This window comes from Odocoileus virginianus, chromosome 7 (genome assembly GCF_023699985.2).
Source record: "Odocoileus virginianus isolate 20LAN1187 ecotype Illinois chromosome 7, Ovbor_1.2, whole genome shotgun sequence".
Taxonomy (NCBI): domain Eukaryota; kingdom Metazoa; phylum Chordata; class Mammalia; order Artiodactyla; family Cervidae; genus Odocoileus; species Odocoileus virginianus.
Window position 1 is genome coordinate 12,881,586 of NC_069680.1, and position 23,890 is coordinate 12,905,475.

Sequence of the window (23,890 nt, forward strand, 5' to 3'; positions counted from 1 at the left end):
TTTATTGTGCTGACTGTAGTACGGATCAATATTATCAGTTACTGACTTCATCAGTAAAGTCAACAGACCCAATGGCTAGCACAAAATCTTCAGTTACAAGTGGCACTAGTGGTAAAGAACCTGACTGCCAATGCAGGAAACATAAGAGACATGGGTTCAATCCCTGGGTCAAGAAGATCCCCTGGAGGAGGGAATGGCAACCACTCCAGTGTTTATGCCTGGAGAATCCCATGGACAGAGGAGTCTGGCTACAGTCCACAGGGTCACAAAGAGTCAGACACAACTGACACGACTTAGCACAGCAAGCAAACACTGAAAACCATCAAAGGCAAGATGGAGCCGGTCAAGGGCATCTCTGCTTCCTGGTCGCCACAGCCTGCTTCCTCAGCACACACTCTGACCTTCATCACCATCTCTCGCCTCATCAATTACATTCCTCCTCTAGACTGGCCTCCCTCAGGACCACCAGCATCCTCAGTTTCACTCCACTACAGGGGCATCTTCACACTTCCCTCCACAATGCCACCTGCCACCCTCACCACTATTAACATCTCCCCTGAGCCCGCCTTCCTCATCCCTCATGCCCTTCGCATTTGGTCAGTGTCCTCGGACTGATGCAGACACGTCTTTGTCACCTATATGAGACTCAACAAAAAGATTCCCAATACCACAGCCAACAGACAGGATGGCTGTGGCTGAGGCCACAAATGGGCTGTGGCCATGGAGGCAGCTATCATAGACATGGATGCAATGAGAAAAGGTGGCTGCAGGACAACAGGCCTTACAAGCGAGTGTAAGCAGGCCTTACAAGCTGCTCTAGTGGGCAGCGAGAGTTGAGAAGACAAGGCAGGTACAATTATGAGACCCGATCATTGAGGCGGCGGCAGCTGAAACAACAGTCACGATGGAGGAGATGAAAATCATGGCTGGTGATCCTCACAGGCTAGTTTTTATGAGGATTAAATGGACTACCCTATGGGAAGCATTTAGAAACAGCGCCTGGCACATAGTAAATGTTGTGTTTGCAATTACTAGAGGTAGATACACAATTAACTACAATAACTATGAAAGCAATGTGAGAAATGGTGAGAAATGGTGGATATATCGCTTCTCCTTAAGGCAGAGGCCGTGTCATCTTCATCCCTGAATCCAGGTACCTAGCCCAGCATCTCAAACATGCATAAGCTCACTTGAAGATGGCTGAATGAGTATCACAGCTCTGTGCCTATCTTTTCAGACTCAACAAAACAAGGATGAATCTTCTGTGAAAGAAAGCTAGCATCCTAGAAGATGCCATATTTTAGCATCTGCTCATTCCACATCCCATTACTTTTCAGAAACATTAGAAGCAGCCAAGAGCTAATCAGTGTGTGCAGAGACGTGGGGAGCCAAGAACAACAAACCTAGTGCATGATGTAAAATTAGCCCATACATTGCCAGGTATTTTTAAATCATGCTCTAAAAAGAATGACTCATTTGAAAGTCTCTTGCATATGTGGGTCTGCTTTTAGAAATCAGTTCCTAAGCCTTCAACCTTTATCACAGACAAAAGACTTCACTGCTTGGAATTACATGAAGAGCACACCCTATTTACCTCACTGGGTGGCTAGAAGAATTTAACATGAGAGCCTGTGTGAAAGCACCATGAACGGCAACTGATATACTGTAGAAGCTTAAGAAATATGACTTCAATCTGAATCTGAAGCACCAGCTGGGATTCCTACATGTCTTGTTACCAGAATAGAAGGGGCTGGTTTACTCCAATTTCAGCATCTTAACATTTTCACAGATGCCAAGCTGCTCCTCCAGCACCCAGAGCTTTTAGAGTTTGTTGCTCTGTCCCACCGCTGAGCAAGAGCCAAGAGCTTTACATACATTAGTGGTTAATCCTCATAATAATCCCCGCCCAGGGAGGTTCGACTCTTCCCATTTTACAGATAAACAAACAGAAGTCAAATCCTTGATGACCCAACTCAAGTGGGTCATCAGGACGAGGACCCAAGGCCTATCCAATTACCAAGCCCATGCACTGATACATCATATTATCTAGAGAACATAACAGAGGCGGCTCTCTTAAAGTAATTCTAAAGACCAAAGGAGTCAAAACAAGTGGGCTCCAGTTTCCAGCTGGAATTTACAACCTCGGACAACTGAATCTCCCTGAACCTCTATTTCTTCATATGTAATAAAAAGAGAAATTCTCACCAAACTCTAAATCCAATGGTTCTATCACTTTTCCCTTTCCTACTTCCTCTTCTTCTCAGTCGTTCCTCTCCTTCCTCCTAACATGGCCCAAAATGTGTTGGATACAGCCACATTTTTAAAGAAAAAGGACCTAAAATTGCATATAGTTACAGCATTTATCTTCCAAAGAGAGATCAGTTATGGTTTCTAATGTGCTTCGTGGGATTGATCTTTTTCAGTAAACTAGAAGGAAACACTGTAGTCGTCCTGGGTAGTCTACAGAAAAGGGACTGGAAATATAGAAAAATACCACTTTTTTTTTGGAATTTGGGTTTCTGGCAACCCAACGATATAACTGATCAGTTCTGGGAAGAGGATATGGTTACAGAAATCTTTACCCAAAGAATTTTCCTGAAAGCCTGTTCAATTTATAAAGCACAATAATACATTATAAACTTATTTCACAGTCTTAAGATGAAAACTGAAAGCCAATCTCTAAGGATGTCAATAAATTATATTAGAAATTACTTAAGATGAAAACTGAAAGCCAATCTCTAAGGATGTCAATAAATTATATTAGAAATTAGAAAAATCAGACTAGAACTTTTTCAATAACAACCTATCTCTACCACTACCACCACCATCACCACCATGCCAAGAACAATGAATTCAAAAACCATCTCTCTCTACTTTCTACTGAAAAAAGTAATATATATATACATTATATACACGTGTATATAATATATATATATATATATATACACACACACACAAAATACACACATACACACAATAACCAACAACCCAGGAAGCCAAAAGACAAAATGGTTTTTAATTTCCAGACATACATCCCCTCATCCCTAGTCATGATCAATTATTAACCCCTTACCCTCCCTTCTCTCTCAACTTGGTGCTAAAGTAGAGGAATCTAAAATCCTTCCAAGATGTTCCGTCTAAAGTAAGAGGCAAAATTATTACCTGTTTCCGTACCTGGGTCTCCTGAGTATGTCAACTCTTTAGGTTCAATTATTCTTAAATTTTTCAGCTGAAAATCCTGGTAGTTTGCCCTAAGGAAAAGAAAGAATAGGCTATTGCAGACTTTGACCTCAGTAAACGTGGCAAGGTTTAGTCAGAGAGGAATATCAACTTGACTTAGCAATCTTCCTTTATGAGACGGAAAAACTCTCACCCCAATATCAGTGATGAAATAAGTAAGTTTCAGATAAAACGTCACCATGGCAGGTAAATCTCAGTCTCTAATTCATGAATTTTCTTCCACTATAAGCAGATCCTAAATTCATACAGAAATGCAAAGAATCTGAAATAACCAAAACAAACATGAAAAAGAACAAAGTTGAAGGATTCAACCCTTCCTGATTTCAAAATTAATAAAACTACAGTAATAAAGACAGTGTGGTACTAGCATAAAGATAGACTTATGTATCAATGAGGGCTTCCCTGGTGGCTCAGTGGTAAAGAATCTGCCTGCCAATATAGGAGACATGGGTTCAGTCACTGGGTCAGGAAGATCCCCTGGAGAAGGAAATAGCAACCCACCACAGTATTCTTGCCTGGGAAATCCCATGGACAGAGGAACCTGGTGGGTTATAGTCCATGGGGTCACAAACAAGTTGGACACAACTTAGCGACTAAACAACAACAATAACCAGATCTACCTCCTAAGAAATCTGTATGCACGTCAAGAAGCAACAATTTGAACGAGACATGAAACAATGGACTGGTTCAAAATTGGGAAAGGAGTATGTCACGGCTGTATACTGTAACCCTGTTTATTTAACTTACATGTAGAGTACATCATAGGAAATGCTGAATCAAGAGTGCCAGGAGAAATATCAACAACCTCAGATGTGTAGATGATACCACCCTAACGGCAGAAAGCAGAGAAGAACTAAAGAGCCTCTTGATGAGGGGTAAAAGAGAAGAGTGAAAAAATTCAACATTCAAAAAATGAAGATCATGGCATCTGGTCCCACTGCTTCATAGCAAATAGATTGGGGGGGCAGGGATATAAACAGTGGCCGACTTTATGTTCTTGGGCTCCAAAATCACTGCTGATGGTGACTGTAGCCACAAAATTAAAAGATGCTTGCTCCTTGGAAGAAAAGCTATGACAAACCTAGACAGCGTATTAAAAAGCAGAGACATCACTTTGCCGACAAAGGTTCATATAGTCAAAGCTATGGTTTCACCAGTAGTCATGTATGGATGTGAGAGCTGGACCATAAAGAAGGTGAGTGCCAAAGAGTTGATATTTCTGAACTGTGGTGCTGGAGAAGACTCTTGAGAGTCGGAGTCCCTTGGACTGCAAGGAGATCAAACCAGTCAATCCTAAAGGAAATCAGTCCTGAATATCCATTGGAAGGACTGATGCTGAAGCTCCAATACTTTGGCCACCTGATGCAAACAGCTGACTCATTGGAAAAGACCCTGATGCTGGGAAAGATTGAGGGGAAGAAGAGAAGGGGGCAACAGAGAATGAGATGATTGGAAGGTATCACCAACTCAATGGACATAAGTTTGAGCAAACTCTGGGAGATGGTGAAGGACAGGGAAGCCTGGCACGCTGCACCCCATGGGGTCACAAAGAGTCGGACACGACTTAGCAACTGAACAACAACAACAACATCTAATGGAGAAAAATATAGTCTCTTCAACAAATGGATGATGGGACAAATGGATATCCACATGTAAAACAAGGAAGTTGAACTTCCACCTTCACACCATATACACAAATTAACTCAAAATGGATCACAGACATAAATGTTTCCTTAGAAGAAAACATAGACATAAATCTGCCTGACTCTGAATTAGGCAATGATTTCTTAGATATGACATCAAAAGCATATGGAGCAAAAGAAAAACAGACAGTACTTCCTTAAAGACTTTAATGCTTCAAAGGATACCATGAAGAAAGTGAAAAGACAACCCATAAAATAAAATATTTGCAACTCAAATATATGATAAGATTCTGGTATCCAGAGTATATAAAGAACTACTATAGGGACTTCCCTGGTGGTCCAGTGGTTAAGCAACCACTTGCCAATACAGGGCACATGGGTTCAATCCCTGATCTGGGAAGATCCCACAAGCCATGGGGCAACTAACCCCATGAGCTGCAACTACTAAAGCCCACATGCCCTTGAGCCTGAAATGAGAAGCCACTGAAATGAGAAGCCCATACAATGCAACTAGAAAGTAGCCTCTGCTCACAACTAGAGAAGGCTGCACCCAGCAACAGAGACCCAGCACAGCCAAAAATACATAAAACTTTTTTTTAAAAGGACTATTACAACTCAACAATAAAAAGAAAATTATTACAAGTTTTAAATGGTCAAAGGTTCCAAATAGACACTTCTCCTAAGAAGATATACAAGTGGCCAATAATCAATATGAAAAGGTTTTCAGCATCATTATTCATAAGGGAAATGCAAATGAAAACCACAATGAGATACCACTTCACACCCACTAGGAAGATTATAATTAAAAACCAAAATAAGACAGTAACAAGTATGGGCAAGGATGTGGAAAAATTGGAACAAGCAGAAAATCACTGGTGGGAATGTAAAATAGTACAGTAGCTTTGGAAAACAGTCCAGCATTCCTCAAAAGATTAAATACAGTCTTAGCCTATGACCCAGCAATTTCACTCCTAGGTACATACCAAAGGAAAATGAAAACACAAGTCCACATGAAAATTTGCACACAAAGTTCACAGAAGCATTATTCATGATATTCAAAAGGTAGAAACAACCCAGACATCCATCAATCGATGGGTAAATAAAAGTGGTCTAAGCATACAATGGGCTATTATTTGGCAATAAAAAAGAATAATTACTGATATATGCTACAACCTAGTAAAGCTGGGAAACATTTTATGCTAAGCGAAAAAAGCCAAAGACGACCATATGTTGTATGATTTCATATGCAGTGTTCAAAAGAAACAAATCCATAGAGAGAGAGTAGACAGTGGTTGCTTAGACCTAGGGTGGAGCTGGAAATAAGGACTGACTGCACTGGGTACAGGGCTTCTTCCGGGGAGGATTAAAATGTCCTAAAAACTGATCATGGTAATGGTTGTACAACTCTGGGAATATTCTCAAAACCACTGAGGTGTACTTTTTAATAGGTAAATTGTGTGGTACATGAATTATATCTCAATAAAGTTGTTATAATATTTTACAAAGTAAAAAAACCTCTTTTCCTTGGACAGAAAAGGAGTCACATTCTCACCTGGTTTCCCTTGACTTCATATACACATTTAAAAGATGGTGAGCCAAGGAAGTCAATTTCTCTACATACTCAAGTTTAACTGGTGCCAGTGACTGGTTCACAGACAGGACGAGAGAGCTGGAGGGCAACTATTCAAAAGCAGCCCTATTCACTCACTTTACAAGAGAACAACTCGCCACAGGCCATAAACATTAGGAGCTGCAAAGACTAGACCAGAAATCAGTCTGACAGGTGATGTTCCCAGAGAACTTGAGTTCAAGCACTCTCTGTCCAACTCCATCTTCCTGTAAGGATCAAAGTAGCCACAAAGAGCTACACATTAAAACAATCATGCTCCTGTCATATCCTGGTCTCTGCAGAGTCCGAGATCCATCCACCCTTCACTTACTTGGACAGACACATTCTCCGGCTCTCAGAGCAAGGTTATCATTAAATGTTAGAGCTAGAATATACCTGAGGGATGATCCAACTCAGCTCCCACCTCTAGAAAGAAACTGAGAGACAGAGATCAACAAATTGCTCAAGGCCTCAGAGCTATTTGATGACACAGCTAGTCTAGAACTGGAGTCTAGGCCTCCCAAGTTTCAATTCAGTGCTCTTCTCCTGACCAGAACTTCTTCAGCCTGTGGCTGTTGTTGTTTAGTCACTATCGTGTCTGAGTCTTGCAAGCCCATGGACTGCTGCCTGCCAGGCTCCTCTGTTCATGGGATTTCCCGGGCAAGAATACTGGAATGGGTTGCCATTTCCACCCAGGGATTGAACCCATGTCTCCTGTTGGGCAGGAGATTCTTTACCACCAAGCCACCTGAGAAGCCTCTTCTCCAGCCAACACCTTCTCGATGTCATGATGCGCCATGGATGAGTAAGAGGAAAGAAGCATGCAGAGAACTTCCTATTCAATCTATTTATAAGATGGTTATGGCACATTTTTCTCCCTCTCTCTTTTTAAAGAAATCCCAGAAGTGTTATTACCCTCCCCATGCCCCCAGTCCATGATAAGAATCACACATGTGTATCAATCAGGATGGGGCAAAACAAGGACCAAGATGCTCAGTCATGCCCTGTAAGGTGAGACAAGGGTAGAACAGAACAGGTTCTAGGGTAAAGAAGTGGGCAATGTTATTTTAGCCTACCTAGGATCCAACCCTCCTCCTTTTGATCAGAGCACCTTGGTTTTCCTTCTGAAAATGTCTCTTCTCCACTTTCAGCCCACAGAGTTGGAATGAGTCTCACCTGTTCACCTACCAAGTTCTGGGACCCAGGCCTGCTCAATCCATCCTTCCAAACCAGCGATGGACATAGGACCAAATCAGTCCAGTGAGGATCATATTTGGAATTTCTGCTCCAACCATTAGGTAAAAAGACCCTATTTCTGCTGGGGCTGTCAGACCACAACTGTCATAACCTGCCAAAGGAGAAAGTCCGCCTGACAACACTAAAGAAATCAGAGCCAAGAAGTGCAAGAGAGAAACCAAGTTTGAAGCTGGTGTGGTCACCTGGACTCAGCTGTACTAGAAGCTGGTTCAACCCCTTAACTAAGTCAATTTGAGTTTAGTTTCCATCATCTAAACCAAGTCATGTTTACAGTAATAGCACTCAAATTCTGCCATTAGGGGAAGTACTTGGGGCAAATGGCCCCCCTTCTCTCAGCTCTCAGTGGTAAGAAAGGCTCTCTCAGTTGATGCCTAAAGACCCTTCTACCCCTAAAATGTTGTGAGTCTATGAAATCAGCAAAGACCAACTTGGTCCTCAAAGGCTACTTCTCAGCCTAGGGGCCTAACTCAGAATCAATTTGTCTGACCCCACCTCCACTACTTAACACACAGGCAGCTCCTTCCCCGTGCAGGTTAGCCACACATCAGACACTCTTTCACAGGGTGGGCAGGTTCTCTACTCATCCCTAACATGCTGTGGCAAGGCCAAGTTCAACTCAAGGTCGGCTTGGGATTTGTCCACTCACAAACACCAGCACAAACCTTGGTCTGTGTTCAGCAAGTGAGTCTGCCCAGGCTGCGAAGCTTATTCATTCAAGTTTCAGCTGATTAGAGGATGGCTGACCTCGTGTGGATTGCCAGGGTGCTTGGCTTCTGACCTTTGTGACCCTCAAGGTATCTCTCAGCCTTCTCCCATTTTGTTAGCTGCTCTGATAAGTATTCCCTGGGTATGGGGGAAGCACAGGCTGCAGCCTGTTAATGTGAGACCAGAGGACTATCCTTCTCACCTCCCTGAACCCAGGGAGAACCTGGGGCAGGTAACTGGTGGGACTTTCTTGGAGATTATGCCCAAGTATTATTCCCTAGCCTCTGAAAACACCTGGGTGGGGAAGGGCCCGCGGTTGCCTATCCTTGTGGCGGTGACAGATCAGTAAGGCGAACTGCAGGTGTCATACTGTCAGGGTTGTAATTTGAGGATTAGATTCCCAGGGTAGAAGAGCGAGGGCAGGGGCTCGCCCGCCTCCCCGAACCCCGAGAAAACCCGGTAGGGGTCAACTTCCTGCCAGAGCGGGGCCTTCTCACCCGGCCGGGGAAGGGGCGGCGATGGCCACCGCCCCCTCGGGCCGACAGCCGCAGCTCCGCACACACACATGTCCGGGGACCCGGCTCGGGCTGCCAGGGGGTGCCCGCGACCTCTGGAAACCAACCGGAACTTGCCCGGCTGCACGGTTCCCTCCCCCGTGGCCTCGCTCTAGGGGCTCCAGCCAGCCCCTGCCGGCGCCCGACTGCGGTGGGCCGCCCGCAGCTCCTCACCCGCTTGTCCCTGCCCTCCCGGGTGCAGCACGCGTAGCCCAGGGCCGGGGGGCCGCGCGCTGCCCGGACGCCCCGGACGCCGGATCCCCGGCAGAGCGCCCTCACCTTACTCGCGGTGCCTTTCTGGAGGCTGCCATTCGGCGGTGACGTGCCGGGGCCCACGTCAGTGGAGCGCAGACCAGCTGATCGCCGGCGGACCTGCAGGAGCAAAGAAGGCCGGCGTGCGCGCCCGGCCGACCACGCCCCGCCCTGTGGCGGGCGCCCGCGCCGCGGCCCCGCCTACCCCAGGCCCCGCCCACTACCCCGCCGGACCGCCCACCATGCTGAACCCATCTGCGTTCCCATCTCAAGCCCCGGGCTTGTTTCCTCGCGGCCAGTGAGGGAATGAGGCCGTGCCTTGGCGTGTGGTTTCGGTTCATTTTTCTCGCCACTCCCCAAAGAGGAAAAAGAAGGGCTTTGTCGGCCGAAGGGGCTGCAGCGGCGCGATGAGCTGCCCTTCAGGGATGTTCTAGCTTTTAGGAGGAGGACGTACCCAGTTCTGAAAGTGCCTCAACACGATCTCACTTCCTGAAGCGTAAGCATATTCCCAAAATCAATTATACAGCCAGAAGCCAGCTGCTCACTCCACTTGGATAGCTAATAGGCAACTCAAACTTATGTCCGAACGGCACTCCTGGCCCAACGCACCAAAACAGAACCGTGCTCCCCCAGTCAGTGGATAAATCTTGGAGGCATCCTTGCCTCCTCTTTCACACCCTACATCCAGTCTGTCAGAAAATCGTGTTGGTCCTGTCTTCAAGATCCGTCATCCAACCTCTTCTCACTACCCCGACCTGTCCCCGCTCCTACGTCACTATCTTCTCACCCTTGTGCTTGATGATTCTGGCTTCCCTGATACCACCGGCACCTGCACAGCCTAGCCTAAACTTAGCAGCCAGGTCAGTCCTTTCACGTCTGAGATCATGTCCCTGCTCTGCTTAGCACTTTCTGTTTGTTCATCATTTCATTCAGGGTAAAAGCTCTGCTTGATTTGTCCCTAACCATTTCCTTCTGTTCTCACATTGCTCTCTCAGCTCCAGCAAAACTGACCTCCTTGCTTTCTTTGAAAAAGTTGGGTACACTCATGCCCCAGAGCCCGTGGACTTGCTCTTCCCCCAAATATCCAGGCTCCCTTCCTCACCTTTCCCTCCTCTTGCCTTCAAGTCTTTGCTCAAGCATCACCTTCTCAACAGACTTACCATGCTCACCCTATTTAAAATTGTAAACCCCCCCCCAAATTCCTAATCCCCTTACCCTGTCCTGTTTTTTTCCACAGCACTTAGTACCTTTTAACATGATAAAAAAATATATATGTATGTATATATTGTATTCTGCCCCCACCTTATATACACACAAGCATACACACACATCATAGCCATGAGTGCAGAAATGGTATCTGTGTTGTTCAACGATGAACAATACCTGACGTGTACTAAGTTCTCATTTTCTGCTTGAATGAATGTCCCCAGAATGTGCAGTACTCAAGGGTAGGGACAGTGGCTCTCTTGTTCATTGTTATGAACCTGGTGATTAAACCAACACTCGGGAACAAAGTCAGCACTTCAGAAATATTTACTAAATGAAAGCAATCTACACCTCTTCCTTTGACCTTGGTGAAGCCCTGATACATCTGTAGCAAGCAGTTATGCTGCATGCAAGAGCTTGGAGTCCTAGTTGTTATTCAGTCAGCATCTAGACAAGCTAAATTAGGGCCTGTAGAAAAAGTATAAAAGAACTAAAAGATGTGGCGCCTTGGAAAGTAGCAGATGTCTGTTTCATTTCCCCAAATTTATGAAGCCAAAAAAAAGATTGTAAATAAAATGACTGGTTCCAGCCCACATCTGAAAGATGGTGGGAAAGATCAAGTTGTAAAGGAAAAAAAAAAATAGATGTCAGAGAGACAGATTAAGTGGAACCTAAGAGAGCAGGTATTTCGTAATCATGTCGCCTAGAGTCTGCTCAAAATTTATCGCATCTGGCTTTAGGGGAGAAAGAGAAATACTTTGTGTTCTCTGAACCGGATTTAAATTTCTGTTTGCAGGATAACAAAGCATCCCTCCCCATCTTGAACTTCTTTCAGGAGAACCTCAGGGAGAAATTGTTGAGCCAAATCATCAGCAGAGGGTGAGAACACTGGGGTTATGTCAAGCTCTCCTCCGATCTCTAAAGTCCACACGTGTCTGAAGAGACAGAACAGTCGTATTGACTAATACTTACCTTGTGCCTCAACCACAACAACCCAAGGAGTAAAAGACTGTCATCCTCATTTCACTGTTGAGGAGACACATTTGCAGAGGTTAAGTCACCTGCCCAAAGTCCGCAAGCTGGTAAGTGGTTGGGCTGAGGTGTACATTCAGGCGACAGGATGGATTCCTTGCCTTCAGACACTGACTCATCACTAGGTTATATGGAAGGAACCCTAGAGGTCACCTCATACAATCTCATAGTCCTTATACAATCTCTTAGTCTCACATCATGTATGGCTGTGAGAGTTGGACCATAAAGAAAGCTGAACGCCAAAGAATTGATGCTTTTGCACTGTGGTGTTGGAGAAGACTTCTGAGAGTCCCTTGGACTGCAAGGAGATCAAACCAGTCAATCCTAAAGAAAATAAGTCCTGAATATTCATTGGAAGGACTGACACTGAAGCTGAAGCTCCAATACTTTGGCCACATGTTGTGAAGAACTGACTCACTAGAAAAGACCTTGATGCAGGAGGAGAAGGGAAATGATTGAAGACAGGAAGAGAAGGGGATGACAGAGGACACGATGGTTGGATGGCATCACCAACTCGATGGACATGAGTTTGAGCAAGCTCCAAGAGTTGGTGATGGACAGGGAAGCCTGGCGTGCTGCCATCCATGGGGTCACAGAGAGTCGGACACAAGTGAATGACTGAAATAACTGACTAGGGTTCGCCTCATACAATCTCTTAGTCCACACAGTGGAAACCAGGAAGCAACTGGATTCATCATTCCAACTCAGACTGGATGGATTTTAAATGTATCCAGAAACATTGTTAGTTGCTCAGTTGTGTCCAGTCCTTTGTGACCTTATGGACTCTAGTACACCAGGCTTCTCTGTTCATGAAATTCTTCAGGCAAGAATACTGAAGTGGGTTGCCATTCCCTTCTCCAGGGGATCTTTCTGACCCAGGGACTGAGCCTGAGTCTCCTGCATTGCAGACAGATTCTTTACTATCTAAGTCACCAAAGCAAGACCCTGATACTGGGAAAGATCAAAGGCAAAAGGAGAAGAGGGCAGTAGAGTATGAGTTGGTTAGATAGCATCACCGCATCAATGGATGCGAATTAGAGCAAACTCTGGGAGATACTGAAGGACAGGGAAGCTGGCATTCTGCAGTCCTTGGGGTTGCAAAGAGTCTGACATGATTTAGTGACGGAACAACAACAACAAAGAAACATTGTATGGATATATGTTATGGCTTGAATTGTGTCCTACCAAAATTCATATGTTGAAGCCTCAACCCCCAAACCGCAAAAGGTACATTATTTGGAAGTAGAGCGGTGTAGATATAGTTAGTTAGAATGAGATTGCACTCAGGTTGAGTGGACCCCTAATCAAAATTACTGATGTCCTTATAAGAGAGAATTTGAACACAGAGAAAATGCCATGTGAAGATGAGAAGAGAAATCAGAGCAATGCCTCTCTAAGTCAAAGAACTCCAAAGACTGCCAGCAAGCCACCAGAAGCTAGGAGAGAGGCTTGGAACAGATTTTCCACCATGGTCCTCAGAAAGAACCAACACTGAGAGTACCTTGATCTTGGACTTCCAGCCTCCAGTGCTATGAGATAATAAATTTCTGTTTGAGCCACCCAGTCTGTGGTATTTTGTAACAAAAGCCCTAGGAAACAATATAAAGTGAGTTCTAAATGTCCAAGTATATGAACTGTGGAACTGTTATTTTGGCCACACAGCACTCATCCATTCTAATTCTGGTAACCGTTCTATTTCCCTCTGAGGATCCATCTTTACTTCCATCCTTCTCTCTCTTACTCTCAGTCCAAGTTATTTGGTGAAACACCTGGATTCCAGCACAAACCACAGGGATAGGCTCAGAAATAGGACCAATGCAACAAAATTTGCGTGGCAGTTGCTAGAAGAGAGCCTTGTCCTCCTTTGCCAGGCAAGAACCCAGAAGCACCTACTCTGGAGCTGCTGCCTCTCCATGTAACATGTGAATGGTACTAAAGCAGCAGAAGGCAGAGCAGGGAGACAGAAAGAGAAGCAGAAACCTCATAATATCATCTGTGCCCTGTATCCTGCAAGCCTGAAACCGGATCTCCCTCTGGACTTTTTGGAAGTCAGCCAAAAAATTTCCTTTTGTGTTTAGGTCAGTTTGACGTAAATTTTCTGTCACTTGCAATCAAAGAACCCTCACTGAATCATTTAAGTAAGTTATGTTCCATCTATACAACTGGATTTTATGTATGAAATGGGTATAGTTGTATTAATATTGACAATTGTGAATTAAGATATTGGGCTTCCCAGGTGGCACTAGCAGTAAAAAAAAAAAAAAAAAAAAAAAAGCCTGCGAATGCAGGAGACATAAGAGATGCAGGTTCAATCCCTGGGTGGGAAAGATCCCCAAGAGGACGGCATGGCAACCCACTCCAGTATTCTTGCCTGGAGAATCTCATGGACAGAGGAGCCTGGTGGACTATAGTCCATGGGATCTCACAAAGAGTCGGACATGACTCAAGTGACTTAGCATGCACGCCTATTTAATACTGATATAGATTTATTTTTTACAATAAAAAGTAATCAGGGACTTCCCTGGTGGTTCAATGGTTGGTACTCATGCTTCCACTGCCAGAGGTTAAGGGATTGATCCCTGATCAGGGATCTAGGATCCCACATGCTGAGCAGTGTGGCCAAAATTTTTTTAAATAAATAAATAATCAAGAATAAAAAGAAAGCAATCCACAGAATATTAATAATGCTTACCTCAAAGTGGCAGAATTTGGGATGATGTTAATTTTGCTTTGCTTCTTTGGTTCTTTTGAGATTTTTTTAATCTAAAAGAAATTCAAAGTATCAATACTGATCATTTCTCTGATTCTTTCACCTTTGAAGAGAGAAGGTGAAAGAAGGGAAGTTGTTCCATCCCTCAAATATGAGCATCACAAATTATAGTAGTCCTTCAACGTTCAACTTGATAACTGGTTGATGGCCTGACCATTGATTGGGGAAGTGGGACATCCCTGTTGGTAAACCCCCAAATGAGAGGACTAAAAAGATAGAGATTCCTGTAGGCTATTAAACAAAATTACAACTTCAGTGGATGGTTTTAACCTTTTCAAACATTTCAATTTGTTCTAATAAAATTGATAGTTAGAGGAACAGTGATGAGTGAGGCTCTTATAAATTGTTTTAATATGGTCTTATTTTCTGTAATGTTAACTAAAAGATAGGCCTGTGGTTACACCCTAGAAAGGAATCAGAGAAGAAAAGCCAACTTTCAGGATCGTAGAGTCTGCCAAAACAATGTACTGTAAATTAAGGGTGGGAGAATGCATTTGGCTCAGATCAGAATCCACTCACCCTTTGTATTCAATGAAAACTGAACTCAGACCTTTGATATCTGAGTTCCATTTACTCTTGGCAAAGCTCTGTTCTCTGGTTTTTTAAAAAAAAAAAAAAACAAAACCTCAGGAGGCCCAGAAGATCTCTTGGACATCAAAAGTTTCTTGCACAAACAACATATTGATGAGCTAAGTGTAAATGAATCAGAAACATACTGAGTAAGTGACTCTAAAAGACACACACCCTCCCATGCTATGCCAAAAAAAAAAGGCTCAGGAAAGTGCAAAGTTTGTCTCTTCCCTTAAGGAGGATTCCCTTTAACTGTATTTTATCCCTTTCCCAAGAAGTCTTGGGGAACCTTTGTAAGATGCAGCAAAAGAAAGAGTATATTTTGCTGCTCCTGACATTGACTTCTCACATTCCCTTCCTGGCTGTGCCCTGCAAGAGGGGCTTTAGATAGAAGGGCTTCCCTGGTAGCTCAGCTGGTAAAGAATCCACCTGCCCTGAAGTAGACCCCAGTTCTATTCCTGAGTTGAGAAGATCCCCTGGAGAAGGGATAGGCTCCCCACTCCAATATTCTTGGACTTCCCTGGTAGTCCAAGGTAAAGAATCCTCAGTTAGTAAAGAATCCTCCTGCAATGTGGGAGACCTGGGTTCTATCCCTGGGTTGGGAAGATCTCCTGGAGAAGGGAAAGGTTACCCACTCCAGTATTCTGGTCTGGAGAATTCCATGGACTATATAGTCCATGGGGTCGCAAAGAGTGGGACACGACTGAGCGACTTGCACTTTCACTTGCACTTTCAGCATGGCCTAAAGGTCAAAGTCAAAAGACAAACTCTGGTCCTGGCTCTGCCTCTAAAAAGGCACGTGACTTTAGAACTGGCAGGGCAACTTCTTCCCTGGTTTCCTAAAAATTTACATGGGACCAGCCCCTTCCAGACCTGTTGTTCATTTGATCAAGTCCTAGTAAGAGAACCTGAAGCTGGCAGCCTAGCAGATATGTTTTATGTGGCCCTCACTGTATTCTTGTTTAGTAACAGCTTTATGGGTGTATAATCCACATACCATACAATTCACCTATTTAAAGTTTGCAATCCAGAGGTATTTTAGTATATTCACAGAGCTGTGCAGCCATCACCACTATCAATTTTAGAACATTTTTATCACACCGACAAGAAATCTACACCCTTTAGCATCACTCCCCAATTCCCTTCATCCTCCCCATTCTAGGCAACCACTAAGCCACTTTCTGTCTCTATAGTTTAGCCTCTTCTGGACCTGTATGAATGGGATCGTGATATATGTGTTTTTTTGTGTGTGTGTCATTGGCCTCTTTAGCTTAGCATAATGTTTTCAAGGTTTATCTATGGTGTCATGTATATCAGTACTTGATTCCTTTTTATTGCCAAATAATATTCCCTATGTTTACCTGTTTTTTAGTTGATGAACATGTGGGTTGTTTCCACTTTGAGGATATGGTAAATAATACTTCTATGAACTTCATAGTTCTATGAACTTCTATGATAAATATGACTTCTATGAAGTCATGTTTAAGTTTTTTTGTGGACATATGTTTTCATTTCTCCTGATTATATACCTATGTGTGGAAACATTGAGTCATATGATCACTCTATGTTTAACCATTTGGGGAACTACAGAAATATTTTCCAAAGTGGCTACACATTTTGCATTCCCAACATCAGTGTATGAGGAATTCAGTTTCTCCATATCCCCACCAATATGCATTATTATTTTTCTTATTGATTCTGGCCATCTAACTGGATGCGTAATCGTACCTCACTGTTTTGATTTGCATTTCCCCGGTAGCTAATGATGTTGAGCTTCTTTTCACATGCTTTTTGGTCATTTGTATTTCTTCATTAGAGAAATATCTGTTCAGATGCTTTGCCCATTTTTAAATTGGATTATTTCTTTCTTTATTATTGAGTTGTAAGCATTCTTTATTTATTCTAGATGTAATTCCCTCATCAGATATATGACTTAGAAATATCAATTTTTTCTCCCATTCTGTGGGTCACTGCATCTTTTATTCTAGTTAGATAGCAACATTTCAAAAGGAGACATTCTCTATTTAAACACACACACACACACATCTTGGAAATTCCCTGGTGATTCAGTGGTTAGGACTCCAAGCTTTCACTGCCAGGGGCCTGGGACCAGGGATCTAAGATCCCACAGTTCACATGGCATAGCCAAAAGAGAAAAAAGAGGGTGGGAAGAAAGGATGTAAGTTCATTAAATAAATAAATAAAAATTTAAAAGTTACAGCTTCGTCTTCTTTTTGAAGATCAGAAGTTTGGTTTGGCAACACTAGTCCTTCCTCCTATGTAGCAGCAACCAGCCAGAGAAGGGGCTACTCCCTTGGGATGGGATCATGTGATCTTTTCTATTTTACCTGCTAAGCCACTGTATACATCTTAGTTTGTAATTCCTTCTCTTAGAGAATTTGACAAAGCACGAGCTGAATTTACACTCCACTGAAATGACCCTTCCAATTAATCAAGCACTTCCTGCTAGGCTTCCCTGGTGTCTCAGATGGTAAAGAGTTCGTCTGCAATGCAGGAGACCCAGTTTCGATCCCTGGGTTGGGAAGAGCCCCTGGAGAAGAGAATGGCTACCCAAGCCAGTATTCTTGCCTGGAGAATTCCATGGACAGAGGAGCCTGGCAGACTACAGTCCATGAGGTCACAGAGAATCAGACACAACTGAGTGACTAACACACATACTTCTTGCTAGAATGTTTCTCACCTTTGGCACTTAAACACCAACTCCCCCAAACATAGCACAATTCAGCAAATTCCCCCACTCTTCCTGTTTTGTGATTTGGATTTTGTAAAGCATAGGGCTTGGCGAGGGCTCCAGAGTTTTGGCAGCCCTGTTGATACTGATGTCATGAGTGTCCCTTGCCATAATGCATCCTCATCACTAACTCAAACCAGCCAAACAAATGTAGTTGAAAAATAAAGTAACAGGCTGCCTGAGCTTCAAAACACTGCATAAAAATACCAGAAAACAATTTTGTGCTTAAAACCATTGCCAAGAGTGGAAAATCACAATTTCTGATTGCTAACCATCCTTTTCCCTAATCATAATTTGCCTGTCAAAAAAAAAAAAAAATATGAGTCCTCTCTTAGAATAAAATGAAAATATCTCTAAAAAGATACATTAGTAATTTAACCTGGTCATAGAACATTCTTTTCTACTATTTCTCATTAATTTTTGTTTAACTCTTTACTCATCCATTCCTTCATTTAAATATTTTTATTCTTACTCTTCTTTTTTTTTTTTTTTTTGGTTGTGCTGGGTCTTCACTGCTGCACATGGTCTTGCAGCGACCAGGGGCTATTGTCCAGCTGTGATGCTTGGGCTTCTCACTGGGGCTGGTTGCACAGAATGGGCTCTGGAGCACAGGATCAGTAATTGTGGCACACAGGCTTAGTTGCTCCACAGCATGTAGGATCTTCCCAGACCAGGGACTGAACCTGTGTCCCCTCCATTGGCAGGTGGATTCTTAACCACTGGACCACTAGAGAAGTCCTCTTACTCTTCTTTTTTAAAAACAGCTTTATTGAGATGTAATTCACATACCAAACAAATCACCCTTTCAAGTGGACAAGTAAGTAGTATTCAGTATATTCGCAGAACTGTGCAACCATCAACACTGTCTAATTTCAGAACATTTTTATCACCCCCAAAAGAAATTTTTTACCTTTCATCATCACTCCTCATTTCTCCCATTTTTTTCCTCAGTCTTGGGTAACCACTAATCTGTTTTCTATCTCAGTAGAGTTGTCTCTTCTGAGCATTTCATATAAATGAAATCATACAATATGGCGTCTTTTGTGTCTGGCTTCTTTCACTTAGCATAATGCTTTCAAGGTTCGTCCATGTTGTAGCATGCATTAGTGCCTCATTCCCTTTTATTGCAGAATAATATTTCATTGTTCCCTGGTGGCTCTGCCTGCGATGTGGGAGACCCAGGTTTGATCCCTGGGTCAGGAAGATCCCCTGGAGGAGAAAATGGCAACCCATTCCCATACTCTTGCCTGGAAAATTCCATGGACAGAGGAGCCTGGTGGGCTACAGTCCATGGGGCTGCAAAGAGTTGGACACAACAGAGCAACTTCACTTTCTTTCTTTCTTTATGGGTATACCACTTTTTATTTATCTGTCCAAATAGACCTTTGGGAGATATAAGGAACTCATACAAACCTGTAGCAACAATAATAATAATCCAGTTTAAAAACGGGCAAAGTACCTAAATAGAGATTTTCCCAAAGAAGACTTACAAACAGCCAATAAGTATATGAAAAAGTATTCAATATGACTAATCATCAGGAAATTACAAAACAAAACCACAATGAAACATCATCTCACACCTCTTATGATGGCTATGATTTCAAAAAATTAAAAATATAACAAATTTTGGCAAGGATGTAGAGAAAAGGAAGCACTTCTACCCAGTTGGTAGGAATGTAAACTGGTACAGCCATTTGGAAAATAGTGTGGAGGTTCCTCTAAGAGTTGAAAATAGAACTACCATGTGATCCAGTGATCTCACCTCTCGGTATACTGCCAAAAATAAAACAAAATCACAATCTCAAAGAAAAATCTGCACTCCCATGTTTATTATAGCATTGTGCACGATTTCCAAGATATGGAAAAAATCTAAGTGTCCATCAACAAATGAATGGATCAAGAAAATGTGGTATATATACAAAATGGAATATCATCCAGTCTTCAAAAAAAGGAAAGACTCTCATTTGAGATATGAATGAGTCTAAAGGACATTATATGATGTGAAATAAACCAGACACAGGAAAAACAAATATCACATGATCTCACTAATGTATGAAATATTAAAGTCAATTTCTTAGTAACAGAGTAGAACAGCAATTACCAGGGGCTGGTGGATAGGGAAAAGAATATATATTGATCAAAGGGTTATCTTAGTTATAAGATAAATGAGTTCTAGAGACCTAAGGTACAGCATGGTGAATAGAGCTAATAATAATGTATTATGTAGTTGAAATTTGCTGAAAAAGTAGATCTCAAGCGTTTTTACCACCAAAAATATAACCATGGAAGGTGATAGACATGTTAGTTTGATTGTTGTAATCATTTCACAATGTATACATATATCAAAACATCACATTGTACATCTAAATATATATAATTTTTACTAGTCAAAAATTAATTAATTTTATTTTTAATCAACATTTGAGTTGTTTTCACTTTGGAACTATCATGAATAATGCTGCTATGAACATTCATGTATAAGTTGTTTTGAGTAGATATGTTTTCCTTTGTCTTGGATATATGCTTACGACTAGACTGCTGGGTCAACTGGGTCATATGGTAACTCTAAGGTTAATATTTTGAGGAACTGTTTCTTAAAGTGGCTGCACCATTTTATATGCCCACCAGTGATGAATATGGGTTGCAATTCCTTCACATCCTTATCTGTTCTTACTATTCTTTCAGTAAACACATTAATTTATTTGGCTGCATTGGGTCCCAGTTGCAGCACATGGGGTCTTCATTGCAGCATGCAGGCTCAGTAGTTGTGACACACAGGCTCTCTAGTTATGGCACATGGGCTTGGCTGCCCCACAACATATGGGATCTTAGTTCCCCAACTAGGGCTGGAATCCACATCCTGTCCATTGCAAGGCAGATTCTTAACCACTGGACCACCAGGGAAGTCCCTGTTCTTACTATTCTTGATTGAAATGTTTGCCCTCCTTCTCCATTAACTCTCCCCGGATTTCACTGAAATTCCAAATGGTTTTTGTCACTGCGGAAGTGAAGAGGCACTTCTTTTTAGAGAACCCACTCAGTTTAGCCTCTCTTTTCAGGGAAGTCATTGGAAAAATTATACTTCAATGCACAGTAAATCAGATGTGTAAGTACCAAAGTCTGTAAGTATCTAGTCTAGATATTTTAGATACAAACAAAGGAAAGTAATTCAATTATGTAAATTAAAGCTATAGATTTATGAAATTTAGGAACTGGAAGGAAGCCTAGCAGTCCCTCAACCAGTGATTTCATTTTTATCAATGAGAGTGCTCAACCCAGGAGATTCATGTGAGCAAGGCCACACAGCTGGTTTCTTGCAGAATAAGCCTGGATCCCAGCACTGCTGGTTCTCTACTATCGTTCACTGATCTGAGCAAACCCAGCTCAGCAAATACCAGGACAGTTATAATTTCAAGAGCAAGGACTGCATCCATACACACACCAAGCAAAGAGAAGAATGAGATGATTCTTTGGATAATTCCTACCACAAAACCGACTCAAGTCAAAACCTAGATCAAAGATTGTGAATTGGGTACCTGAGGATTGAGCTTAGCTCATAGGTATGTTTAGCTTAGGCTACATGGTATTTGGGGCTTCCCAGGTGGCACTAGTGGTAAAGAACGCGCTTGTCAATGCAGGAGATATGAGAGACATCGGTTTGATTCCTGGGTCAGGAAGATCTCCTCCTGGAGGAGGGCGTGGCAACCCACTCCAGCATTCTTGCCTGGAGAATCCCATGGACAGAGAAGCCTGGTGAGCTACAGTTCATGGGATCGCACACAGTCAGACACAAATGAAGTAACTTAGCATGCACACACATGGTATTTTAAGATTTTTTAAAAATAGTTTCCAACTCATGAAAATGAGATTTCACCTCCCCGCCCCCCCAAATCTATTAATATTGGGTCTGTGGTTCCTGCAACAAACAAGCTGGAGTTGAGCAGTACCACCCACTGCCCATCCCAGTGGGCTCCGTCCATCATGCAGCCTGCCTTGCTCCTGAAAGTGCTTGAAAGTGCTTGGCTCTTAGTCCAAGTTACTGAGATCTATGTGAGGCCTCGGTGCTTTTGCTGTCTGCAGCACTCCCACTCTGCATGGGACCCTGGTTAAAGAGAAAAGATGCACACCAGCCAGCCAGCCAAATACCGGCGGGCAGCTGAGATCTTTGCAGGACTTTTCAGGGGAACAGACAATCAAAACAACGCCAGAGTGCTGGAAGAAGCAGAGTTGGGGGTGGGGGGGCTGTGGGGCCTCTTTTTTGCCTCGGTTCATAAAATAAGCAGCAGATGCTGCGAGGCCACCACAGATTTCAGAGAAATGGAGACGGTATGTAGCCTCAGAGCAAGAGAAACTCTTGGGAACAGCAGGCCATCTCGTGAGCTGGGGTCCTTCACCACCCCTCCGCCCCCTAGGTTGGAGGCGCTGGGCTTTGCTGTTTCCAGAAAGTGCCATCTAGTTTGCTCTGCAGTGGAGCACCATCAGCTCGTCTCATCAGTTGCTAACTGGTGACCCGGGAAAAAGAATACGAGGGACCCTAAAGGCGATTCCGAAGACTAAACAAAAGAACGCCAGACAAGCACTTTGCGCTGTGTCTGGAGCCCAGAAGGAACACAAGCAGTGTTGGTTCTGTTATTACTGGCAAGCTCCCACAGTGCATTTTAAAAAACTGATATCGATACATCTTCATAAAATCACAACTGTCAAAACCCGAGGAGCCAGTGGAGACCATCCAGTTCCCTAAACTTACAGGGAAAGCAGTTTCCTCCTCCCTCAAAAGAGGCGGTGGCCCGGATCGGTGTGTGGTCCCCTCCGTCTAGGGTCCTGTCAATGCCCCTATTGTGTAAAGCAAGGCGCACCTGTAGACTCCGGGGTCGACTTGCCCGCGGGGTAGGCCCCACTGTTATGCTAAAGAGTCACCTTTCCTGGCAATTTTGGCTCACCACTTAAGAGTCAGAACTTAAGAGGCCCCTGGGTGAGGCTCAGAGACAAATGAGCCAGGAACACACGTGGGAGAGCATGATTTACATCCTTCCCCTCTTCGCCGGGGTAGCCCTAGTGTGTGAGCAGTGGGATGGACAGCTCGGGTGGGAGTTCGGCACAGCTGTGAAAACAGCCCGTCCCCCTGGCGGCCCCCAGCTCTCTGGCACAAAGAAGCCATGCAGTGGCTTCAGGAAGTAGGAGCATAGGCGGAACTGCTCTTCAACAGAGAGAGGAAAACAAAGTATTCAATCTTATGACCTCATCACCAACCAGGTCTTTCTTCCTTCCTTTGAAGTTAGGTGGAATTCGAATCATGTGGGTGTTAAGTAGTAAAAAATAAATGTAATAGCTTGAAACTGTCTAAAGAAGATTTTGTTGTGCTGTTACCGAGTCTAAGCTCGCTCTGCTCGCTGCACAACAGGCCAATGAATCGGAAAACGAGGTGTTGAAGCTAGGAAGAGACTTTAATTGGGGAGCCGGCAGCATGAGAAGGTGGCAGGCTAGTGCCTCAAAATAACCATCTTCTTGGGGTCTGGATGCCAGGTTCTTTCATAGATCAGAGAGAAAGAAGCAATGAGGAACTAAAGTCAAAAGGCAGAATAAAGAGGGAGATGGCAGTGGGCAGGTAAAGCGAAAGGGTCTTTCTTGAGTCTTGCAAAACATCTCCAAGGGAAAGGAAAGCCTTCAGGAGGGGTGTGCAATTTCTTTAATCTCTTCTATTCACAGGTGGCAGGAACAAACTATACCTCCATGAGCTGAACAAAGGCACTTTAGTTTACAGTTAAGCAGAGGGGCAGGGTCCTCCTGACAAGCCATTGAGTATGATTATAATAATAAAAACAAGTCAAACAGTTTCCAACATGAAGTCAAAATTGGCTTCCTCCCTGCAACAGTGTGACATGATCACTTGTCTACTGCAAACAGGATTTGAAAGTCTAAAAACCTTAAGCTGCTGCTGTGCTGGGCAAGGCTCTATCCAACCCTCCACCTCACTCTGGGCTCCAGCCTCTCCATCAAGTTCCTCAGTGGGACCTTCCCTTATGCCTCAGGATCTTTGCACATGGTGAATGCTCTAAAAGGCTGTAAGTTCCCTGGAGCAGCAGCTGTGCTTCCAGGTGTGTGTGGGGGGGTGTGTGTTTGGGGGCAGCAGAGGGTGGGGGACTGGCATGGCACTTAAGGAAAAGGAGATCCAACTGATTTCTCAGAAAAGCAGAGGAAGAATTGGAAGGAGAAAATGTCTTTGGGGACCTGCTTCTGCCAACTGCTGAACTGTGTGACCTCAGGGGTCACTGTCCCCACTGGGTCAAATTCCCTGCTCTG

The 23,890-nt window shown here is 43.5% G+C and overlaps 1 protein-coding gene across 3 annotated transcripts in view; it reads right to left on the minus strand.

Annotated features, from left to right (window-relative positions):
* XPNPEP1 (X-prolyl aminopeptidase 1) overlaps window positions 1-9,402 on the minus strand; it is a 51,327-nt gene extending 41,925 nt beyond the window's left edge. Inside the window, exons 1-2 of one of the 3 annotated variants that reach the window (XM_020905424.2) lie at window positions 9,288-9,402; window positions 3,175-3,251 (exon numbers count right to left, since the gene is read on the minus strand). In XM_020905424.2, coding sequence (XP_020761083.1) covers window positions 3,175-3,251; window positions 9,288-9,319 — 109 coding nt within the window. In that variant the 5' untranslated portion in view covers window positions 9,320-9,402. Of the gene's footprint in view, window positions 1-3,162; window positions 3,252-9,287 lie in introns of all 3 variants that reach the window. The other 2 variants (XM_020905422.2, XM_020905425.2) reach the window with 2 other exon arrangements.
* Window positions 9,403-23,890: the final 14,488 nt, after the last annotated feature.